The 23,239-nt window shown below is 43.0% G+C and overlaps 1 protein-coding gene across 1 annotated transcript in view; it reads right to left on the minus strand.

Moving 5' to 3' along the window:
- LOC139230130 (uncharacterized) overlaps positions 1-17,455 on the minus strand; it is a 43,650-nt gene extending 26,195 nt beyond the window's left edge. The window contains exons 1-4 of the mRNA XM_070861974.1: positions 17,307-17,455; positions 16,583-16,731; positions 16,414-16,512; positions 14-292 (exon numbers count right to left, since the gene is read on the minus strand). Coding sequence (XP_070718075.1) covers positions 14-292; positions 16,414-16,512; positions 16,583-16,731; positions 17,307-17,455 — 676 coding nt within the window. The remainder of the gene's footprint in view (positions 1-13; positions 293-16,413; positions 16,513-16,582; positions 16,732-17,306) is intronic.
- Positions 17,456-23,239: the final 5,784 nt, after the last annotated feature.

Consider the following 23,239-nt stretch of genomic DNA (forward strand, 5'->3'; position numbering starts at 1 on the left):
AATTGGTACTTACATTTAATTTCTAGTGTGTTGCCATTGTCGACACCAGGCCACTCTCCTACTATGTTACAGTAATAGGTCTCTGAGTCTCGCTCCGTCAAGCCAAGGATGTTACTGCAAACTCTTTCATTGCCAAACGCCTCCAGGTCTGCTTTCTGCAAGCGCCCTTTATACGTCGAGTGGTTGTCCAGATTTTCGCCAGCTGGTTGACCTTTTGTCCATTGTGTTAAGTTGAATATTGAACGTTTTTTCTCAGAATGCAAGGTGCAATTCAATGTTACTGACTGGCTCTCTGTTGCAGTTACAAAGGGAGAGAACACAAAAATGGCACCATGACTCTGATTGTTAATTCTAAATTCCGTCAAATCTGTAATTTATACCAGTCAATTAGATATATCTGTCAAATGGATAATGGGGAAAGGAGATCCTTCTCGTCTCCATTTCTCACGTTACAGATAAATATTAGTGAATTATATATTATATATTCATAATCATCATCTTCATCATAGGCAGTCCCTCGAAGCGAGGGTGACTTGCTTCCACGCCAAAAAGGGATGAGTTCACAGGTGTTTCAAGAAGGACCTAATATTAGAGATCCGGAACTACATCGTGAAGGGTGGAAGATGCCTGTACTTGGATTTTTTTAACGTGTGGTGGCCGTTGCACACCAGCCACTACATAGGCTTGACAGAGCTAGGTCTTGGTCCAGTGGCAAGGATTACCCAAGACTAATTGGAGACCAACTCTGCTGCACAGATGGAGCGTGCACACGCAGTGCGGGCTGGTCCCTCGCCTCTTCTGGGCCCCAGATTTACGCCTCGCCTAGGCTCCGGTCACTTCCCTCTACGATCTCTTGCCGCTCCTTTGCCCCTCCTGCAGTGCTTGCCTGCACTGCAATCAACGACCTGGCTTCGTAGCCGTCGCCCTCTTGCAGCAAATATATATATATATATATATTTGGATTCCTCTTCCCCAGAGAGGGGTGGAGGCTGGGTCATTGAAACATAGAAACATTGAAGATAGGAGCAGTAGTAGGCCATTCGGCCCTTCGTGTTTGCACCGCCATTCAATATGATCATGGCTGATCCTCTATCTCAACACCATATTCCTGCTTTTTCCCCATACCCCTTGATGTCTTTTGTGTCTAGAAATCTATCTATCTCCCTCTTAAATATATTCAGCTACTTGGCTACCACAGCCTTCTGTGGAAGAGAATTCCACAGGTTCACCACCCTCTAAGTGAAAACATTTCTCCTCATCTTGAATTTATTTAAGGTGGAGATAAACAGATGTTTCAATGATAAGGGAGTCAAGGGTTATGGGGAGCAGGCAGGCAAGTGGAGTTTAGGCCAAGATCAGAGCAGCCATGATCTGATTGAACGGTGGAGCAGGTTCTAAGGGCTAAATGGCCTACTCTTGCTCCTATTTCTTATGTTCTTATGTATTCATATATATATATATATATATATGTATATATATATATGTGTCTGTGTGTGTGTGTGTGTGTGTGTGTATATATGCTACTCTAACAATCATCTATTATGTATTCAAATTTGGTTCTTCACTGCCTGTCATGTTCAGGTTCCCTGGCGCACATTTCACGAAATTCTGTATCATTAGCATGTTATGTTCCATCATTTAATTGACTCAAAGAGTTTATCCCTATCTGTTGAATCCGAGTGCTGCTGGAGCAGAAATTTCGCACCTTTCCTTCAAAGTGTCACATTTGGTTAGCAAAACAGAACAATCTTACTAAATAATTTTACTTTGAAATGGGCCATGGATTGCCCTAACATACCAATTTAGTGGATATGGCTAATCTGATCGCTAGAATCATAGAATGATACAGCATAGCAGGACGACATTCGGCCCCTCGTTCCTTTGCAGGCTCTTTGAAATAGTTATCCAATTGGCCCCACTTCCCTCCTCTTTCCCCATAGATCTGCAAATTTCTCCAGATCATGTAATTATCCAATTTCCTTTTGAAAGTTAATCTTGTATCAATTTGCACCATCCTTTTATTCCATGCATTCCAGATCATAGTAACTCGCTCCTTAAAAAAATAATTCTCCTTATTTACTTTCTCAAAACCCCTCATAATTTTGAATAGCTCTGTTAAATCGCCTTTTGACCTTCTCTGCCCGAAGGAGACTAATTCCGGCTTCTCTAATCACTCCACATAACTGAGGTCCCTGTCCCATTACTCCTCAGGGATAATAGAGTAGATGTCCTAAAGAAGCTGAAGTGATACATGCAGTTCTTGGCACTAAAAATGAGCTCCAGGCTACCCTTAAACAACATCATCAAACAGTCTCTAATCAGTAAGCATCCTGCTCAGAATAAATAATTACAGGCTGGTTCACTTGTGATTCTGCGTACTGCCCGCAACAAGGAAATGGTCTGGATCTAGCCACAGAATGGAACGTATTCCATTGGATAATTAGATACAATTTACTTATATAGTTGATTTATGTGACAAATTATAAATAATTATACCTCTTATGCTCCATTATAGAGTAGAAAAGCAAGGAAGTTATGATGAAGCTTTATAAATCATTGTTTCGGCCCCAACTGGACTTTTGTATCCAATTCTGGGCACCGCACTTTAGGAAGGATCTGAAGGCTTTAGAGAGTGTGCAGAAAAGATTTACAAGAATGGTTCGAGGGATGTGGGACTTCAGTTATGTGGATAGGATGGAGAAGCTGGGGCTGTTCTCCTCAGAGCAGAGGAAATTTGATCGAGGTGTTCAAAATCTTGAGGGGTCTAGACAGAGTAGATACAGAAAAACTGTTCCCATTGGTGAACGGCTTGAGAACCAGAGGACAAAGATTTAAGGTGATTGGCAGAAGGTCCAAAGGCGACATGTGAATAAATCTGTTATACAGTGAGTGGTTAAGATCTGGAATGCAAGGCCTGAAAGGGAGGTGAAGGCTGATTCAACCATGGCTTTCAAAGGGGGTTAGATAATTATATGAAACAAACAAATTTTAGGGCTATAGGAAAAGACGGGGGTGTGGGACTAATGGAGTGCTCTTGCAGAGAGCTGGCATTGGCTTGTCGGGCCTAATGGCCTCCTTCTGTGTTGTAACCGTTCTATAATTTTATGCTCATCTACCTCCCAGGATTGACTGAGTGTTGATATCAAGATTCGTCACATTTTCAGCCTGTCATACTCATTCTTTCACCAGGAATTAAAACTGTGATATTCCGTACCTTCCAAGGGTTTTCCCTTCCTCCTTCAATTAACGGAGTGCCACAATCCCAGCTCGGCATCACCAAATCATTAGAAATTGATTTATCTTGTCATCTCTCCTAACCCACGCTCTCTCATGATGTTCTTTACAGTAGAGGATATTCATAATATTCCAACAGTGGATAGTCAAGGGGCTATAGGGAGGGAGGAACTTAACAATCACTAAGGAGGTGGTACTCAGTAAGATAATGATATTAAAGGCGGATAAATCCCCTCGGTCTGATGGCTTACATCCTAGGGTCTTAAGAGAAGTAGCAACAGGGATAGTGGATGCATTGGTTGTAATTTACCAAAATTCCCTGGATTCTGGGGAAGTCCCAGAAGATTGGAAAACTGCAAATGTAACACTCCTATTTAAAAAAGGAGGCAGGCAAAAAGCAGGAAACTACAGACCAGTTAGCCTAACATCTGTGGTTGTGAAGATGTTGGAGTCCATTATTAAAGAAGCAGTAGCAGGACATTTGGAAAAGCAAAATTCGGTCAGGCAGAGTCAGCATGGATTTATGAAGGGGACGTCATGTTTAACAAATTCGCTAGAATTCTTTCAGGATGTAACGAACAGGATGTATAAAGGGGAACAAGTGGATGTGGTATATTTGGCCTTCCAGAAGGTATTTGATAAAGTGCCACATAAAAGGTTACTGCACAAGATAAAAGTTCACGGGGTTGGGGGTAATATATTAGCATAGATAGAGGATTTGCTATCGAACAGAAAACAGAGAGCAGGGATAAATGGTTCATTCTCGGGTTGGCAATCGGTAACCAGTGGCTGCTGCAGGAACCAGTGCTGGGACCCCAAATATTTACAATCTATATTAACGACTTGGGGGAAGGGACTGAGTGTAATGTAGCCAAGTTTGCCGATGATACAAAGATGGGAGGAAAAGCAATCTGTGAGGAGAACAGGAAAATCTTCAATAGACATAAACAGGCAAAATGAGTGGGCAAACTATTGGCAGATGGATTATAATGTTGGAAAGTGTGAGATCATGCACTTTGGCAGGAAAAATCAAAGAATAAGTTATTATTTAAATGGAGAAAAATTGCAAAGTGTTGCACTACAGCGGGACCTGGGGGTAATTGTGCATGAAGCACAAAAGGTTAGTAAGCAGGTACAGCAAGTGATCAGGAAGGCCATGGGATCGTGGCCTTTATTGCGAAGGGGATGGAGTATAAAAGCAGGGAAATCATGCTACAGTTGTACAAGGTATTGGTGAGGCCACACCTGGAATACTGTATGCAGTTTTGGTTTCCATAATTTACGAAAGGATATACTTGCTTTGGAGGCAGTTCAGAGAAGGTTCACAAGGTTTATTCCAGAGATGAGGGGGTTGACTTATGAGGAAAGGTTGAGTAGGTTGAGCCTCTACTCATTGGAGTTCATAAGAATGAGAGGTGATCTTATCGAAACGTATAAGATTATGAGGGGGCTTGACAAGGTGGATGCAGCGAGGATGTTTCCACTGATAGGGGAGACCAAACTAGATGCATAATCTTAGAATAAGGAGCCTCCCATTTAAAACTGAGATGAAGAGAAATTTATTCTCTCAGAGGGTTGTAAATCTGTCGAATTAGCTGCATCAGAGAGCTGTGGAAGCTGGGACATTGAATAAATTTAAGACAGAATAGACAGTTTCTTAAACGATAAGGGAATAAGGGGTTATGGAGAGCGGGCAGAGAAGTGGACCTGAGTCTATGATCGGACCAGCCATGATCGTATTAAATGGTGGAGCAGGCTCGATGGGCCTACTCCTGCTCCTATTTCTTATGTTCTTATATTCTTATGTTGTTATGTTCTGCAATAGAGCCTTACAGATCTCAAACAACTTTCTGATTCTCCAGTAATTAGAGGTGGGGGTATTATTTCCAAGATTTGCGAACAGCTTTTGCACTGGCAGCGCTCCTCATTCTAGCCAGTAGAGCAATAATATGGCCACTGTAAGAAGGAACTTCTGAAGTATCTAACACTTGAATGACAGGTTACCGCGTAGGGACCTTTGGCAATGATTTGTCCCCTGGTCTCTGTGCTCATAAGTTTTATAATGTTGCTAGAAATTTGATCTCTGAATGTCTTTTGGAACTGTTTACCACAGAATATAAATAAATCTATAAATGCATGCCACAGACGCTAATTCATAGAATCACAGAATAGTTACAGCACAGTAGGAGGCCATTCGGCCCGTCGAGCCCATGCCGGCAAGAGCACCTCAGCTAGTTCCACTCCCCACCCTTTCCCGTAGCCCTTTAAAAAAATTCTTTCAGTTACTTATACGATTCCCTTTTGAAAGCAGTGATTGAGTCTGCATCCACCACCCTCTCAAGCAGTGTATTCCAGATCATAACCACGCACTATGTAAAAACGTTTTTTCACACGTCGCCTTTGGTCCTTTTGCCAATCACCGTAAATCTGTGTCCACTGGTTCTCGAATCTTCCGCCAATGCAAACAGTTTCTCTCTATCTACATTTTCTAGACCCTTCATGATTTTGAACACCTCTATCAAATCTCCTCTCAATCTTCTCTGCGCTAAGGAGAACAACCCCTGCTTCTCCAATTTATCCACGTAACTAAAGTCCCTCTTTCCTGGAATCATTCCCATAACTCTTTTCTGCACCTTTTCTAAGGCCTCCACGTCCTTCCTAAAATGTGGTGCCCACAATTGGACGCAGAACTCCAGTTGAGGCAGGATCAGTGTTTTACACAGTTCGTCATAATTTCGACATTTTTGTAACCTTTACTTCGATTCATGAAGTCCAGCATCCGTAAAGCGTTTTTTAACTCCTTTCTCAACCTGCTCTGCCACGTTCAACAATGTGTGCACATATACCCCCAGGTCTCTCTGTTCATGCACACACTGGGATTGTTTACTTTATTTTATATTTCCTTTCCTCATTCTTTCTACCAAAATGTATCACTTCGCAGTTTTCTGCTTTAAATTTAATCTGCCACGTGTCGGTTCATTCCACCAGCGTTTTAATGTCGTCTTCAAGTCTATCACTATCCACCTCACGTTCACTATTCTACCAAGTTTTGTTTCATCTGCAAATTTTGAAATTGTGCCCTGTACACCCACATCCAAGTCATTAATATATATATAAAGCAAAGCAGTGATCCTAGAACCGATCCCTGAGAAACACCACAGTATACCTTCCTCCAGTCCGAAAACAACTGTTTTGGATTAATTAATTGTGGATGTGTTCTTTTGTATACATCTACTCGACTTTCTGCGCCGGTACTTTTAGTATTATTATAAGGTACATATCCTGGGTTATATTTCCACGCTCATTAGCAGAATGGAGATGTTTTCTCGTGCCCTACAACTGTCTGAAACTACAGGTGAAGGATTCATACCCCACACATCATACGTGAATAGGATGGAGACTGAACGGTTCAAAGCTGAACCTCTAACGCATATCTATAGAATAAACCCATCAGACTTATTATTCGGATGCTATTGTCGAATCACAAAACTGTGGGCCTTTCTCTATTTAAGCAGTAAATACAGGACCCTTTGAGTAGAAGTTTCAATGCGGCTTCGCATCGCGTGAGGCATTGAAACAGTGAATGGCTTATCTGGAAATGGCAGCTGTATTGCACACGATATTCCTAGCATGAATGTCAATGGACAGAAAATCAATGGGTAATATTCGCGCGATTTCCTGCAAGCCACTGCGTCAGCACCAGACCCAGAAAGTGGCGCTAGAAAAATATTCGCTCGGATTTCCAAAGTAAATGTAGGAGTGGAAGGTTCTGCTAGCGCTTCAGTGTTCAGGCTTATCCTTTTCCAAAACAGAATTAATCATACCTGGAGATCTGCATTGAGGATTTATTTTGGATATTTTCTGCGTTGACATTTTGCTGGACCTGAAATCGACTTAAGGCGATTCTGATTAAATCTACACCTGCATTAATGGCACTCGCTTACCGTCAGAAAAATTGAACCTTCGGTAGATTTTTTTGCCCCATCTATTTCGCATTCAGTGCCCGCTTCACCTGGCACTCTCTATCGGTGTTTGGTTTAATTTGCGGAGTGGGTAGGAGTCAATATAGCACAAATTACGCCTTATCTGTATGGATTAATTAGAGAGTTCTAAACATATTCCACCGCACACGATTATTTTAAAACGTTCGATATTAATAATGACACTTGTGCAACATGCATCTTCAATACAATTAAATTACCAATCGACAGAGGACATATTGCCATTGAGGAATGGTACAGGATGTCATTTCTGATACTGACATTAATGTCCACAGATGAAGCACATCTCAGAAGCGATCAAGTCAAATATTTCTATGTCGGCATTATATATTCAATTAGGGTTCAACTTGAAGTTTTGGAGGAAATGGCAACCATTAGTGCCAACGCAATTTATTGACAGAATCGTCTTAACATCAACATAGAAGACTGCAAATAATTCCCAATTGCTTAAAACCTTCAATTGAAAGTGGTGCGCCTTATCGCTGCATTGTACAATTACAACCGAAGAGAATAAATTAACTCACCGGTGCATAGTGCAAAGGGAATCAGTTGCATAAAGGCAATTCGCTGGATGAATTGCATCTTCTCTGTACACATGGTAAAGTTATGTAGGATGTGATACAACCTCCAGATGGACAGTCTCAATATAATAACTGGGCGTGAATGGAAAAATTTGTGGTCTTTCTATTTAGGTACATGGAGTTCCTGTTATTGTTCGATGTGAAGGCAACATTTCAAAGCTTAGGGTGGCCAGTAAAAAAATAATCTCCAATGCCGATTAAAATATGTTTCAAGGCAAACCTCGTTATTGCTTATTTTGCAGTTCAGAGAGGAGACGGATGGTTTGAATGCAAATTATGTCCTTATCAACATATAATCAAATAAATTGTGCACTGTTGATGTATGCTGACGGCGAATATCAGAAAAATCGATCACACTCTCGTTTTAATGGATGGGAAGCCACACATTCTGATCGTGCTGAATTTCGCTGCATAAGTTCCAGGCGGGCTACAGGAGCCTGCTTTTTAATTATTTATCCCTGTGATGTAGGTGTCGCTGGCAAGGCCTAGCATTTATTTCCCCTCCCTAATTGCCTTAGAGAAGGTGGTGCTGAGCGACCTTCTTGAACCACTGCAGTCCGTGTGATGAAAGTGCTTCCACAGTACTGTTAGGGAGGGAGTTCCAGGATTTTGACCCAGTGACTATGAAAGAACTGCAGGTCAGGATGGTGTGTGACTTGGAGGGAAACTTGGATGTGATGGTGTTCCAATGTGCCTGCTTCCCTTATCCTTCATAAAAACATGGGAAGATAAGAATTCGGAGCAGGAATAGGCCATATGGTCCGATCGAGCCTGGTCCATCATTCAATAAGATCTTCAACCACAACTCCAATTCCCACTCTTATCCCTATATTGCTTAGAGTCCAAAAGTCAATCTATCTCAACCTTGCATATACTCAACGACTGTACATCAACAGCCCTCTGGGGCAAAGAATTCCAAAGATTCACAGCTGTTTGAGTGCAGAAATTCTTCCTTGTTTCATTCTTAAAGGCTGACCCCTTATCCTGAGACTATGCCCCCGAGTTCTAGACTCAGCATCCATGGGAAACAATTTATCAACATCTATCCTGTCAATCCACCTCAGAATCTTATATGTATCAATTAAATTTCCTCTCATTCTTCTAAATGCCGAAGAGTATAGGCCTAGGCTACATTCCAGATGATAGAGGTCGCACCAATGAAATCTTTGCTCATAATCTAAATATTCCACCACCAAATAAAGTGCACAGAATTAATAATTAATTTGCTTGCTATGTGTACCGACATTCGAAATATATTTCTTCTTAAACGCTTTTGAGGAGCTCACTGCAGACAGCAGCCTAATCTATTCAAGGAGCTTCAAGTTAAGTACACATCACGGAAAGGTGATTGGATTATAGTCATAGCAACGAAGGTCATTAGCAATTGTCGTCATACGTTCCATCTATGAGACTCATCCAGTGCTCTCTTGACCCTATTTCCACTAAAGTACTGACCACCAAACTTGCTTGCCTAGAACACTCCTCAAAAAAACATCCTTGACCCCTCTGTACTTGAAGACAACCGCCCCATATCCTGCCAAGAGTTTCCTCTCCAAAATCCTTCAACTTGTTTTCACTTCTAAAATCCGTGAGTATCTTTCCCGCAGTCCGAGGTTTGAATTTTTCCCATCAAGATTCTTCCCCTGCGGCATGAATGGCAAAGCAAGTGTTGTGCTGTGTCCATTCAATTCTCCACCTTTGGATTGAAGGGAGTGGAACGCGAGGGTGGCTGGTGGCACTGGGTGAACAGCTAGGGTGAGAGAGCTTCATGGTTCGACTGAGGAGAAAGTCGGAGGTGAGGACATGAGTGAACAGATCGACAGCTGAAAAAGTATTCTGGTGAATGGCGGTCCGAAGACTTGTCAGTTCGAAATTTGAAAGTGCCGTTGTAAGTGACTTTGTGAGAGGTTTTTTTCAGTGAAGTTTGAGTCAGTGAAGAAAAACAATTCGACCAAGCATCGCCCACGCTGCACCTAGATAGGTGACAGAAAAAGCCAAGTGCCTAAAATAAAACCTGATGAAAGGAGACTTATTTGTTTCCACAGCGTTCCAAAGTACAAAATTGAACCGCATGAGTGAGAAATGTTGTAGTAAAGCTTTGTTTGGGTTATTTACACCACAGTGACCTAATTACAAAGCAAATACGTTTATTTGTTCCGGATGACGTTGAAACATATTCCAAGCTTCAAAAAGATGTCCACATGATAGTAAATTGTCATGAATTAGATACCAACCTTGGAGTAAGCACAAGCATAGTGTTACACCGGTGGCATACTGGTGCATTAAAATCACTTTTGGTTTGATGAAATCTCTTGGGTTGTACAATTTTTAAATGCATCCCTGTTATGTTATGTTGGTATTAGATTAATTGAAAGCCATGCCAAATGCCCTTGCCATATGAAAACTGGATTAGCACTGAATCAAATGATGTCATTCAGAGATGTAAAATAATAATTTTGAGTACCTTTCCTCAAATCATGTGCACGTCGCATTTTTAAATAATATTATAATGTTAATTTTGAAAGCCCTACAGTATGGTCCATGAACTTGATGAAAGGAGACTTATTTGTTTCCAAAGTACAACATTGAACCGGATGAGTGAGAAATGTGAGAAACACATCCGGGAGCTATCAACACTTATTGGCTTGTTTACTCAGCTTGTCTCCAAACATGGATTTATAATCCCATAATCCTCATATTTGGAATTTAGGAGTAGAAATTTTACATGCCATAGGAATCCACGATTGATTTTCGTGTATTTTATTCCTTTCTCTTTATTATATTTATTAATAGCTAGCAAGACTGGCACTACCTAACTGCCTTTGTAAAGGTGGAGCTGCCTTCTTGAACTGCTGCAGTCTGTGTGGTGAAAGTGTACTATTAGGGACAAAACTCCAGGAATTTGATCCAGCGACGATGAAGAATGCAGTGCAGAAAAATATAATTCTGCACTTTGGATTTGTTTGTCTTGACTTTTTTTCAGTAATAAGATACGTTTGACTCCTGTCGGATTTTGGCTTCTGTCTGCCAATTCTTTCCACTCCACTCCACATTGTGATGTGCGTTAATTACAGCCTCCAATAAATTTGTTCTTGTCGTCGTATCTTTCATTGACTGCTTTGACGCCAAGTCGCCTTGAGCTCAAAATGTTCGGTGATACCCCGAATGAAAAATAACTGGACCATGTCTTTGACATCACAATTGAATGCCAAATTTTTTCTCTCATTATTCAAATGCGTGTCTAGGTTTTTTTTTAAAATTATCATTCATGGATGGGTGTCACTGGCAAGACCGGCATTTATTGCCAATCCCTAATTGCCCTTGAGAAGATGGTGATGAGCCGTCTTCTTAAACTGCTGCAGTCCGTGTGGGGAAGGTGCTCCCACATTGCTGTCAGGGAGGGAGTTCCAGGAGTTTGACCCAGCAACAACAAAGGAACAGCGATATATTTCCAAATCAGGATGGTGTGTGACTTGGAGAGGAACTTACATAAGAACACAAAAACATAAGAAATAGGGCCTGTATAAGGTCATTCGCCCGCTTGAGACTGGCCCGCCATTCAATAAGGTCATGGCTGATCTTCTACCTGAACTCCACTTTACTGCACTCTCCCCATATCTATTGATCCCCTTAATATCCAAAAATCTAACGATGTCTGCCTTGAATCTACTCAACCACTGAGCTTCCACAGCCCTCCGGGTAGAGAATTCAAAAGATTCAAAAACCCTTTGAGTGAAGAAATTTCTCCTCAACTTAGTCCAAAATGGCCCACCGCTTATTCTGAGACTGTGACACATGGCTCTAGACTCCTCAGCCAGGGGAAACATCCTTCCTGCATCTACCCTGTCAAGTCGTGTAAGAATGTTGTGTGTTTCAATGAGATCACCTCTCATTCTTCTAAACTCTAGGGAGTATAGGCCAAGTCTACTCAATCTGTCCTCGTCGGACAAACCCCCTGATCCCAGGAATCCATCTGGTGAATCTTTGATGCACTCCCTCTATGGCAAGTATATCCTTCCTGAGGTAAGGAGACCATAACTGCACACAATACTCCAGATCTGGTCTCACAAGGACCCTATTTTATTGCAGTAAAACTTCTTTATCCTTATAATCAAATACTCGTGTAATAACGGCCAACATGTCATTTGTTTTCATAATTGCCTGTTGTACCTGCGTGTTAAATTTCAGTGATTAATATGCAAGGACACCCAGGTCACTCTGAACAGCAACATTTCCCAATCTCTCACCATTTAAAAAATACTCTGCTTTTCTATTTTTTCGAACAAAGTGGATAATTTCATATTTCTCCACATTTGATTCAATTAGCCATGTTCTTATCCTTTCACTTAGCCTGTCTATATCCCCTTGAAGTCTCTTTGCATTCTCCACACAACTTACATTCCCACCTAGCCTTGTACCATCAGCAAACTTGGATACATTATATTTGGTCCCCTCATTCAAATCATTGATATAGATTGTGAATTGCTGAGGACCAAGCATTGATCCTTGTGGTACCCCACTAGTTACAGCCTGGCAATGTAAAAATTACCTGTTTATTCCTACTCTCTGTTTTATGTCCATTAAACAATCTGCAATCTATGCTATTATATTACCCGAATCCCATGAGCCCGAATTTTGTTTAATAACGACTCCTGTGGCACTTTATCGAATGCCTTAGAAACATAGAAACATAGAAATTGGTGCAGGAGTAGGCCATTCGGCCCTTCGAGCCTGTACCGCCATTCAATAAGATCATGGCTGATCATTCCCTCAGTACCCTTTCCTGCTTTCTCTCCATACCCCTTCAACCCCTTAGCCGTAGAGGCCATATCTAACTCCCTCTTGAATATATCAAATGAACTGGCATCAACAACTCTCTGTGGCAGGGAATTCCACAGGTTAAAAACTCGCTGAGTGAAGAGGTTTCTCCTCATCTCAGTCCTAAATGGCCTACCCCTAATCCTAAGACTAAGTCCCCTGATTCTGGACTTCTCCACTCCCTCAATAGCAAGAACGACCTTCCTCAGATTAGGAGACCAAAACTGAACAGGTGAGGCCTCATTAAGGCCCTATGCAACAGCAGTAAGACCTCCCTGCTCCTATACTCAAATCGACTACCTATGAAGGCCAACATACCTTTGCCTTCTTCACGGCCTGCTGTAACTGCATGCCAACCTTCAATGCCTGATGAACCATGACACCCAGGTCTCGTTGCACCTTCCCTTTTCCTAATTTGCCGCCATTCAGATAATATTCTGCCATCGTGTTTTTGCTCCCAAAATGGATAACCTCACACTTATCCACATTATACTGCATCTGCCATGCATTTGCCCATTCACCTAACCTATCCAAGTCACCCTGCAGCCTCGTAGCGTCCACCTCACAGCTGACACTGCCACCCAGTTTAGTGTCATCTGCAAACTTGGAGATATTACACTCAATTCCTTCATTCAAATCGTTAATGTATATTGTAAAGAGCTGGAGTCCCAGCACTGAGCCCGGCGGCACTCCACTAGTCACTGACTGCCATTTTGAAAATGACCCATTTATCCCGACTCTCTGCTTCCTGTCTGCCAACCAGTTCCCTATCCACGTCAGTACATTACCCCCAATACCATGCGCTTTGATTTTGTACACCAATCTCTTGTGCGGGACCTTGTCAAAAGCCTTTTGAAATTCCAAGTACAACACATTCACTGGTTCTCCCTTGTCCACTCTGCGAGTTACATCTTCAAAAAATTCCATAAGATTCGTCAAGCATGATTTCCCTTTCATAAATCCATGCTGACTTGGACCGATCCTGTCACTGCTTTTCAAATGCGCTGCTATTTCAGCCTTAATGATTGATTCCAACATTTTCCCCACTACTGATGTCAGATTAACCGGTATATAATTACCCGTTTTCTCTCTCCCTCCTTATTTAAAAAGTGGTGTTATATTAGTTACCCTCCAGTCCATAGCAACTGATCCAGAGTCGATAGACTATTGGAATATGATCACCAATGCATCCACTATTTCTAGGGCCACATCCTTAAGTACTCTGGGATGCAGACTATCAGGCCCCGGAGATTTATGGGCCTTCAATCCCATCAATTTCCCTAACACAATTTCCTGCCTAATAAGGATTTCCTTCAGTTCCACCTTCTCACCAGACCCACTGTCCACTAGTACATTTGGAAGGTTGGTTGTGTCTTCCTTCGTGAAGGCAGAACCGAAGTATTTGTTCAACTGCCATTTCTTTGTTCCCCATTATAAATTCTCCTGAATCCGACTGCAAGGGACCTACATTTGTCTTCACTAATCTTTTTCTCTTCATATATTTAGAGAAGCTTTTGCAGTCAGTTTTCATGTTCCCTGCAAGCTTCCTGTCGTACTCTATTTCCCCCCAGTTAATTAAACCCTTAGTCCTCTTCTGTTGAATTCTAAATTTCTCCCAGTCCTCAGGTTTGTTACTTTTTCTAGCCAATGTATATGCCTCTTCCTTGGTTTTAATACTATCCTTAATTTCCCTTGTTAGCCACAGTTGAGCCACCTTCCCCGTTTTATTTTTACTCCAGACAGGGATGTACAATTGCTGAAGTTCATCCATGTGATCTTTAAATGTTTGCCATTGCTTATCCACAGTCAACCCTTTAAGTATCCTTTGCCAGTTTATTCTAGCCAATTCATGCCTCATACCGTCGAAGTTACCTTTCCTTTAGTTCAGGATCCTAGTTTCTGAATTAACTGTGTCACTCTCCATCTTAATAAAGAATTCGACCATATTATGGTCACTCTTCCCTAAGGGAGCTCGCACAACAAGATTGCTAATTAGTCCCTTCTCATTACACATCACCCAGTCTAGGATGGTCAGCTCTCTAGTTGGTTCCTCGACATATTGGTCCAGAAAACCATCCCTAATACAGTCCAGGAAATCTTCCTCCGCTGCATTGCTACCAGTTTGGTTAGCCCAATCAATATGTAAATTAAAGTCGCCCATGATAACTGCTGTACTTTTATTGCACACATCACATATTTCTTGTTTGATGCTGTCCCCAACCTCACTACTACTATTTGGTGGTCTGTACACAACTCCCACCAGCGTTTTCTGCCCTTTGGTATTCAGCAGCTTCAACCATACTGAACCACATCATCCAGGCTAATGTCCCTCCTTACTATTGCATTAATTTCCTCTTTAACCAGCAACACCACCTCGCCTCCTTTTCCTCTCTGCCTATCCTTCCTAAATGTTGAATATTCTTGGCTGTTGAGTTCCCAGCCTTGGTCATCCTGGAGCCATGTGTCCATGACGCCAATTACATCATATCCGTTAACTGCTGTCTGCGCAGTTAATTCATCCACTTTATTCCGAATATTCCTCGCATTGAGGCACAGAGCCTTCAGGCTTGCCTTTTTAACACACTTTGCCCTTTAGAATTTTGCTGTAATGTGGCCCTTTTTGTTTTTTGCCTTGCGTTTCTCGGCCCTCCTCTTTTACTATTCTCCTTTCTATCTTTTGCTTCTGCCTCCATTTTATTTCCCTCTGCTTCCCTGCATAGGTTCCCATCCCCCTGCCATGTAAGTTTAACTCCTCCCCAACAGCACTAGCTAACACTACCCCGAGGACATTCGTTCCTGTCCTGCCCAGCTGCAGACCATTTGGTTTGTACTGGTCCCACCTACCCCAGAACCGGTTCCAATGTCCCAGGAATTTGAATCCCTCCCTTTTGCACCATTCCTCAAGCCACGTATTCATCTGGGCTAACCTGCGATTCCTACTCTGACTAACATGTAGCACTGGTAGCAATTCTGAAATTACTACGTTTGAGGTCCTACTTTTTAATTTAGCTCCGAGCTCCCTCGATTCGTCTCGTAGGACCTCATCTCGTTTTTTAACTATATTGTTGGTACCTATGTGCACCACGATAACTGGCTGTTCACCCTCCCTTTATAGAATGTCCTGCACCCGCTCCGAGACATCCTTGACCCTTGCACTAGGGAGGCAACATACCATCCTGGAGTCTCAGTTGCAGCCGCAGAAACGCCAATCTATTCCCTTTAGAATCGAATCCCCTATCACTATAGCTCTCCTACTCTTTTTCCTGCCCTCCTGTGCAGCAGAGCCACCCACGGTGCCATGAACTTGGCTGCTGCTGTGCTCCCCCTCAACAGTACCCAAAGCGGTGCATCTGTTTTGCAGGGGGATGACCGCAGGAACCCCTGCACTAGCTTCCTTACACTGCTCTTCCTGTTGGTCACCCATTTACTATTTGGTTGCGTACCCTTTACCTGCGGTGAGACCAACTCAGTAATGAGTTATTCACTTCATTCTTAGCATCATGCATTCTCCAGAGTGAATCCACCTGGAGCTCCAGTGCCGCAATGCCATCCGTCAGGAGCTGGAGGTGGATACACTTCCTGCACACATAGCCGTCAGGGACGCCGGAAGTGTCCCTGACTTCCCACATAGAACAGGAGGAGCATAACATATGTCCGAGCTGTCCTACCATGACTTAACCCTTAGATAAACTTAATTTGGCAACAACATTGCTAAATGTTACTTACTGATGTCGAAAAGAAAAAAAAACTTACTTACTAATTAGCAGCCAATCACTTACCCCTTGGCTGTGACCTCGCCTTTGGATTTCTTTCTACTTCTTTTTGCGTTCTCTCCCTGCTGCAGCTGCACAAACTGGCCTTTATAGGTCTCTCCAGGCCTCAAACTCCAGCCTCTCCTCTGCCGCCGCCTTCTGCTGCCGCTGGGCCTTTGTAGGCCTCTCCACGCACCTTGAACTCCCGCCTCTCCTCTGCCGCCGCCTCCCGCTGCCACTGGGCCTTTATAGGCCTCTCCACGCACCTCGAACTCCCGCCTCTCCTCTGCTGCTTCTGACAATCCAAGTACACCAACCACATCCACTGGTTCCACCTTATCGATTCTGCATTAAAATTTCACAAAGCTCTTAACAGATTTGTCAAACATGATTTCCCTTTCATAAATCCGTGTTGACTCTGCCCAATCTTATTATTTTTCTTTAACTGCCCTGTTATCACTTCCTTAATAATAGATTCTAGCATTTCCCTATTACTGATGTCAGGCGAACTGGTCTGTGGTTCCCGATTTTTCTCTCCCTCATTTCTTAAGTAACCGAGTTCGATTTGCTACCATTCCATCTGCAGGACCAATTCTAGAATCTATAGAATTTTGGGAAATGACAACCAATGCAACCACTATCTCTGTAGCAACCACTTTTAAAGCAATAGGATGTAGTTCATCAGTTCCAGGGGATTTATCAGCTATCAGGCCCATGAATTTCGCCAGTACTTTTTTTTACAAATACTAATTTATTTCAGTTTCTCATTCTTTCTAGACCCTTGGTGTTCCACTATTTCCTGGAGGGACAGACATAGAATATTTGTTTAATTTTTCTGCCATTTCCTTTTTCCCCATTATAATTTCTCTTGTCTCAGACTGTAATATTTATGTTTTGCCAATCTTTTCCTTTTTACATACCTGTAGAAGCGTTCAAAGTATGTTTTTAGTCCTCCAGCTAGTTTACTCATATATTCAATTTTCCCATTCTTTATCAATTTCCTGGTGATCATTCGCTGAACTCTAAAATTTCTCCCAATACTCAGGCTTACTGCTCTTATTGGCAACATCATAAGTCTCAATCTTTGATCTAATACTATCTTTAACCTCTCTTGTTAGCCACGGTTGAATCACATTTACTGTGGGATTTTTGTGCCTTAAACGAATGTATATTTGTTGTAAATTATGTACTAATTCTTTAAATGTTAGCCATTGCTTGTATACCGTAATACCTTTTAACGTAATTTCCCCAATCTACTTGGAAATGATGATTGCTGCTCTAGCCGTTCTAGGTGGTAGAAGTCGATGGTTTGAGAGGTGCTGTCAAAGAAGCCTTCGCGAGCTGCTGCACTGCATCCTGTAGATGGTACACACTGCAGCCAGAGTGCGCTGGTGGTGGAGGAAGTCAATCAACTGGGTTGCTTTGTCCTGAAAGTTGTTGAGTTTCTTGAGTGTGGTGGAGCTGCACTCATCCAGGCAAGTTGAGAGTATTCCATCACAGTACTGATTTATTCCTTTTAGGTGGTAGAGAGGCTTTCAGGAGTTCAGAGGCGAGCCAGTCACCACAGAAGACTCTGCCTCTGACCTGCTGTAGTAGCCACTGTGATATATTCTTACGTCATTAAAAAATACACTCTATAAGATGGCTCCAACTGTCATCATATGACTTGACCCTGTTTTTTATACATCAGTAGTTGTATTACTACGGTACTCCACTAGGTGAAGCAGTAATCCTCCAGGGGGAGCTGTATTATAGCCAAGGCATTCATGTGGCTCATTCAGTTCAGTTTCTGGTCAAAGGTGAACGCCAGGATATTGATAGTGGGGCTTTCGCCGATGGTCATGTCATTAAATGCCAATTGGAGGTGGTTCTTATTGAAAAGGGTCATTTACTGGCACTTGTCCTTGCCACTGACCAACCCAAACCTGAATGTTATCCAGGTCTTGCTGCATTTGGGCACGAACTGCTTCATTATCTGAGGAGTTGCGAATTGAGCTGAACACTGAGCAATCATCAGTGAGCAGCTTCATTTCTGACCTAGTTATGGATGCAAAGTCAATGATGAAGCAGCTGAAGGTAGTAAGGCCTAGAACACTTCCTTGACGATATCCTGAAGTAATGTCCTGGGCTGACATGATTGGCCTTCAACAACCACAACCATTTCCATTATGTCAAGTATGACCCCAGCCAGTGGAGAGTATTCCCCTTGATTCCCATTGACATCAGTTTTCCAATGGATCCTTGGTGCTACATTGGGTCGAAGGATGCCTTGTAGTCAATGATCGTCACTGTCACCTCATCTCTGGAATTCTGTTCTTGCATCTACATTTGGGCCAAGGCTGTGCGGAGTTCAGGAGCGAATTGGTCCTGACAGAACCCAAAGTGAGCAGATTATTGGTGAATAAGTATTGCTTGATTGTACTGATAAATAATTCTTCCATCACTTTGCTGATGGTTGAGAGTAGACTGATGCGAACATTAATTCGAGAATGCTCTTCCTCCAGTTACTTTTCCTTCATAGCCTTGCCCCTTATCTCTGTAACCTCTTTCAGCCCTATAACCATCAAAGATCTCTGTGTTCCTCTATTTTTCGGTATTTTGTTCATCCCCACATCCATTGCCTCACCTTTGCTGGCCATCTAGTCCCTAATATCTGGAATTCCCTGTGCAAACCTCTCGACTTCTAAATTTCTCTCCCCTCCTTTCAGACCCTCCCCTAAACCTACCTATTTGACCAAGTATTTAGACACCCATCCTAATCTCTCCTTCTTTGGCACTCTATCAGTTTTTATCTGATTACACTTCTGTGAATAGCCTTGAGATGATTTCCTATATAAATGCAAATTGTTGCTATTGTTTTAATAGGGCCACGAGTTTCTCAGGATGGTACAATGACTGATTGATAAAGGTTAATTTACTTAAATTATATCAGTGCAAAGGCTGTCTTATTTCTACTAACCGTAACCTTGAGATAATGTTATGCATATGAAGTACTCCCTCATTAGTGATTCATGCAAAGACGTTTGACACATATAGAAACATTAGGAGGAAAATTGGTGCTTGACAGTACGCTAACTTGTACCAAGAACAGTTCACCCAACACCCCTGTGCTCACTACATTGTCTTCTGGTCCACCAAATTCATGACATTAAAATTCCAATCCGCCTGTTCAATTCGCTCCATGGGAATTCCTGGGATCTCTCCATTTCTGTAATCTGCTCCAGCTCTACACACATCCAAGCACTCTGTGTGCCTCCAACTCTGGCCGCTTGTCCATCACCTACATCTTTCCACCCACCATTGGTGGTCATGCCTTCAGCTGCCTGTGCTCTAATCTCTGGATTACCCTCCCCATACCTCTTCAAATTTTCACTTCTCTCTCCTTCGTTAATATTCCGTTTGAAACCTAACTATTCGAACCAGCTGTCCTAATGTCTACTCTGTGGATCGTGTCAATTATGCTCCTGTGAAGTGTCTTGGGACGTTTTACTACATTAAAGTGGCTATGTAAACAATAATAATAATAACTTTTATTTATATAGCGACTTTAATGTAGTAAAATATCCCAAGGCACTTCACAACAGTTTTACTTCATATTAGATATTGACCATTGAGGAAAAGAGAGAACAGGCGTGAGAAGGAAGTATAAAAAAAAAGGTTAAAGGCTCGGGTCCGAAGCGGCAGCCAAAATGTGCATGTAGAGAGACACAGGTGAAAAAATGTTAAAATACAAATTCAAATTACGTTCTAAGTAATACAATAAGGAGTACACAATAGTAAAATCAGTACAATAAAGATTCATTATAATTACATAATATATACCATAATTCTAAATTAAGTTAAAATCGGAAAATCAGCAATTGAAGCAAAATAAATCAGTTATTAGCTGTCTTTAAGATTCATTCGCTGTCCAGTGATTCAAATAATCTGGAAGAACCAATCACTGTCCTCCATCTTTGCGATGTCATCATTTTATTACTTTTCATTTCTAATTTTGTCCTTTTGAGAGGATCTGTAATAGCTCCAGGCTCGAGCTGTCTCAGTTGTCAGGGACACGCTGTTGTTTAAATCTCAGAAATAACTATCTGTACTGTACTTTTTTAACAGACAGCCGTCCGTCCAACTCCCCCCCCCCCCCCCTTGCCCATACTGCACTTTTATTTGACTGACAGGCGACAAGCTCCGCCCCCTGTCAAGCTCCGCACTCTCCGGGGGCCCGATTCATTACCTTCACATGGTGCCGAGAAGCAGGACCGGAGGCCCAAGACTACGCTGAGGTCCCGGCTTCCGCCGCTGATTCACCGAGGACTCGCCCTCGCTCAGTCCCGACTCGCTCTGACTCTCCACCACCGACTCTCTTTCTCCCCCTGCAGGACTCGCTAGGCCCCGACTCCGCTCCCTCGGCGAATCTCTTTCTCCCCTCTCCAGGAATCGCTAGGCCCCGACTCGCTCCCGAAAGCTTCGGGCCTGGGCCCGAGCGCAAACGACATGGGCTCGATAGCGAGAGAGAGTCTGGAGGGGGGGGGGGTGGTGGGGAGAGAGTCAGGGCTGAGAGAGGGGCTGCGGGGGAGAGAGGCTGGGGACAGAGAGAGAGAGAGAGAGACACGGGCAAAGAGGGTGAGAGAGACGGGTGGGGTGAGGCGGGGGGGAAGACAGATAACGTTCTTCCAAACCCCTTCAAAGGATATCGTTGGAGTGAATTATACTTGGAAGTCACAACATTATCATTATTCACATCTCACCTAATAAACCTATTAAGAATCCGTACACAATGCACAATGCCTGCCCCATCTATGGTGGGGGCGAGGGGCGGGGGTGGGAGGATGCACTTGCACTTGCACTGGGATAAGGCACTTTGTCTGTGGGAGGGATGTACGTGGAAAGGGGTAATGCACTTCGACTGTGGGAGGCATGCACGCACTGGAATAAGGCACTTTGGCTGGGGAAGGCATATACTTGGACTGGGTTAAGGCACTTTGGTTGGGTGCAGCATGCTCTTGGACTGGGGTAAGGCACGTAGGCTGGGGGAGGCATGTACTTGGAATGGGGTAAGGCACTTTGGCTCGGTGTGGCATGCACTTGGACTGGGGTAAGGCACTTACATAGGGGGAGGCATGTACTTGGACTGGGGGAAGGCACTTTGGCTGGGGAGGCATCCATTTGTGCTGGGGTACAGCACTTCGTCAGGGGGAGATATGTACTTTGACACGGGTAGGGCACTTTGGCTGGAGGAGGGATGTACTTCGACTGAGGTAAGGCACTTAGGCTGAAGAAGGCATGTACTTGGACTGGGGTAGGGCAATTTGGCTGGTGGAGACATGCATTTGGACTGGGGTAAGGCACTTTGGCTGGGGGAGGTATGTAATTGGACTGGAGAAAGGTAATTCGGCTGGGGGAGGTATGCACTTGGACTGGGGTAAGGCACTTTGGCTGGGGAGGCATGCATTTGCGCTGGGGTACAGCACTACGGCTGGGGGAGAGATGTACTTTGACTGGGATAAGTCACTTTGACTGGGGGAGGGATTTACTTGGACTGAGGTAAGGCACTGTGGCTGGGGGAGGGATGCACTTTGACTGAGGTAAGATACTTCGGCTGGGGGAGGCTTGCATTTGAACTGGGATAAGGCACATTGGCTGGCTCTTGCTCTCTTCTGCAGAGCTCCTCCTCTGTCGGTTCAGGAAGTCAAAGTGGATCGAGTTACAATTTGCAAAGTCAATGAGACCTTGGAATGGGCAGTTCCAATTGCACATTACAGTGAAACTTCAGGGAGTGGCTTATCCTCCAAGGGGACCAATCATAGACAAAGAGTGGAGCAAGGTGGACATTTTCACAGTACAAATAAGTGCGTCTTTGTATCTCCCTCCAACTGCTCCAGGCTCTCACTGCCTCTGTTGTCAGGAAGACGCTGATGTTTAAATCTCCATCCAGCTGCTCCAGGCTTGAATTGCCTTCATCGTCAGGGAGATGCTGATGTTTTAAAATTAAATTTGTTGTCAAAATTATCCGTTTTTATTTTAGAGGTAGTTACTTTTTATTTCAATTCAATTCGACTTGTTAACTATTTTAAAAAATCACATTTACCTATATGAAGCAAATAACTTAACTCATCGATATTATGGAAAGCATAGTTTGAAATAGTTATTCTTGTCAACCATTTTGTCCATTGGCTTGTAATATCAAAACCTTTTATAAAATTGCAAAACATCTACCAATATTTAATAATTCTAAAATACATTGTAAAACAGCAAACTCAGGACATTCATTGTTTGACCTCTGCAGTATCAGCTGTGGCTCAATGGGTGGGACATTCGCCTCTGATTCAGAAGGTTGTGGGTTCAAGTACCATTCCAAGGACTTGAGCATTAAAAATTATAGGCTCCAGTGAAGTGCTGAGGGAGGAGTACTGGTCTGTCGAAGGTGCCTTCTTTCGGACGAGACATTAAACTGGGGCCCTGTCTGCTCTCCCAGCTGGACGTTAAAGATCCCATGGCGCTATTTTGAAGAAAAGCAAGGAATTTATCCCCAGTGTCCTGGCCAATAATTTTCCCTCAATCAACATAACAAAAGCAGATTTTTGGTCATTATCACATTGCTGTTTGTGGGAGCTTGCTGTGCGCAACTTGGCTGCTGCATTTTCCACATTATATTGACTGTAAAGTGCTTTGGGACATCCAGTGATCGTGAAAGGCACTATATAAAGGCAACTCTATCTTTTCCAAATATCCCCGAGAGAATGCACCCGCACATAATGGATGGACTTACTTCTCCCTTGGGACATGCAGGACTTAGAACTGAAAGCTACTGCTAAATATTTGTATAACACGGGAAACGTATGCTGTCCACTAACAAGAT

Source organism: Pristiophorus japonicus, chromosome 19 (assembly GCF_044704955.1).
Source record: "Pristiophorus japonicus isolate sPriJap1 chromosome 19, sPriJap1.hap1, whole genome shotgun sequence".
Lineage (NCBI taxonomy): Eukaryota > Metazoa > Chordata > Chondrichthyes > Pristiophoridae > Pristiophorus > Pristiophorus japonicus.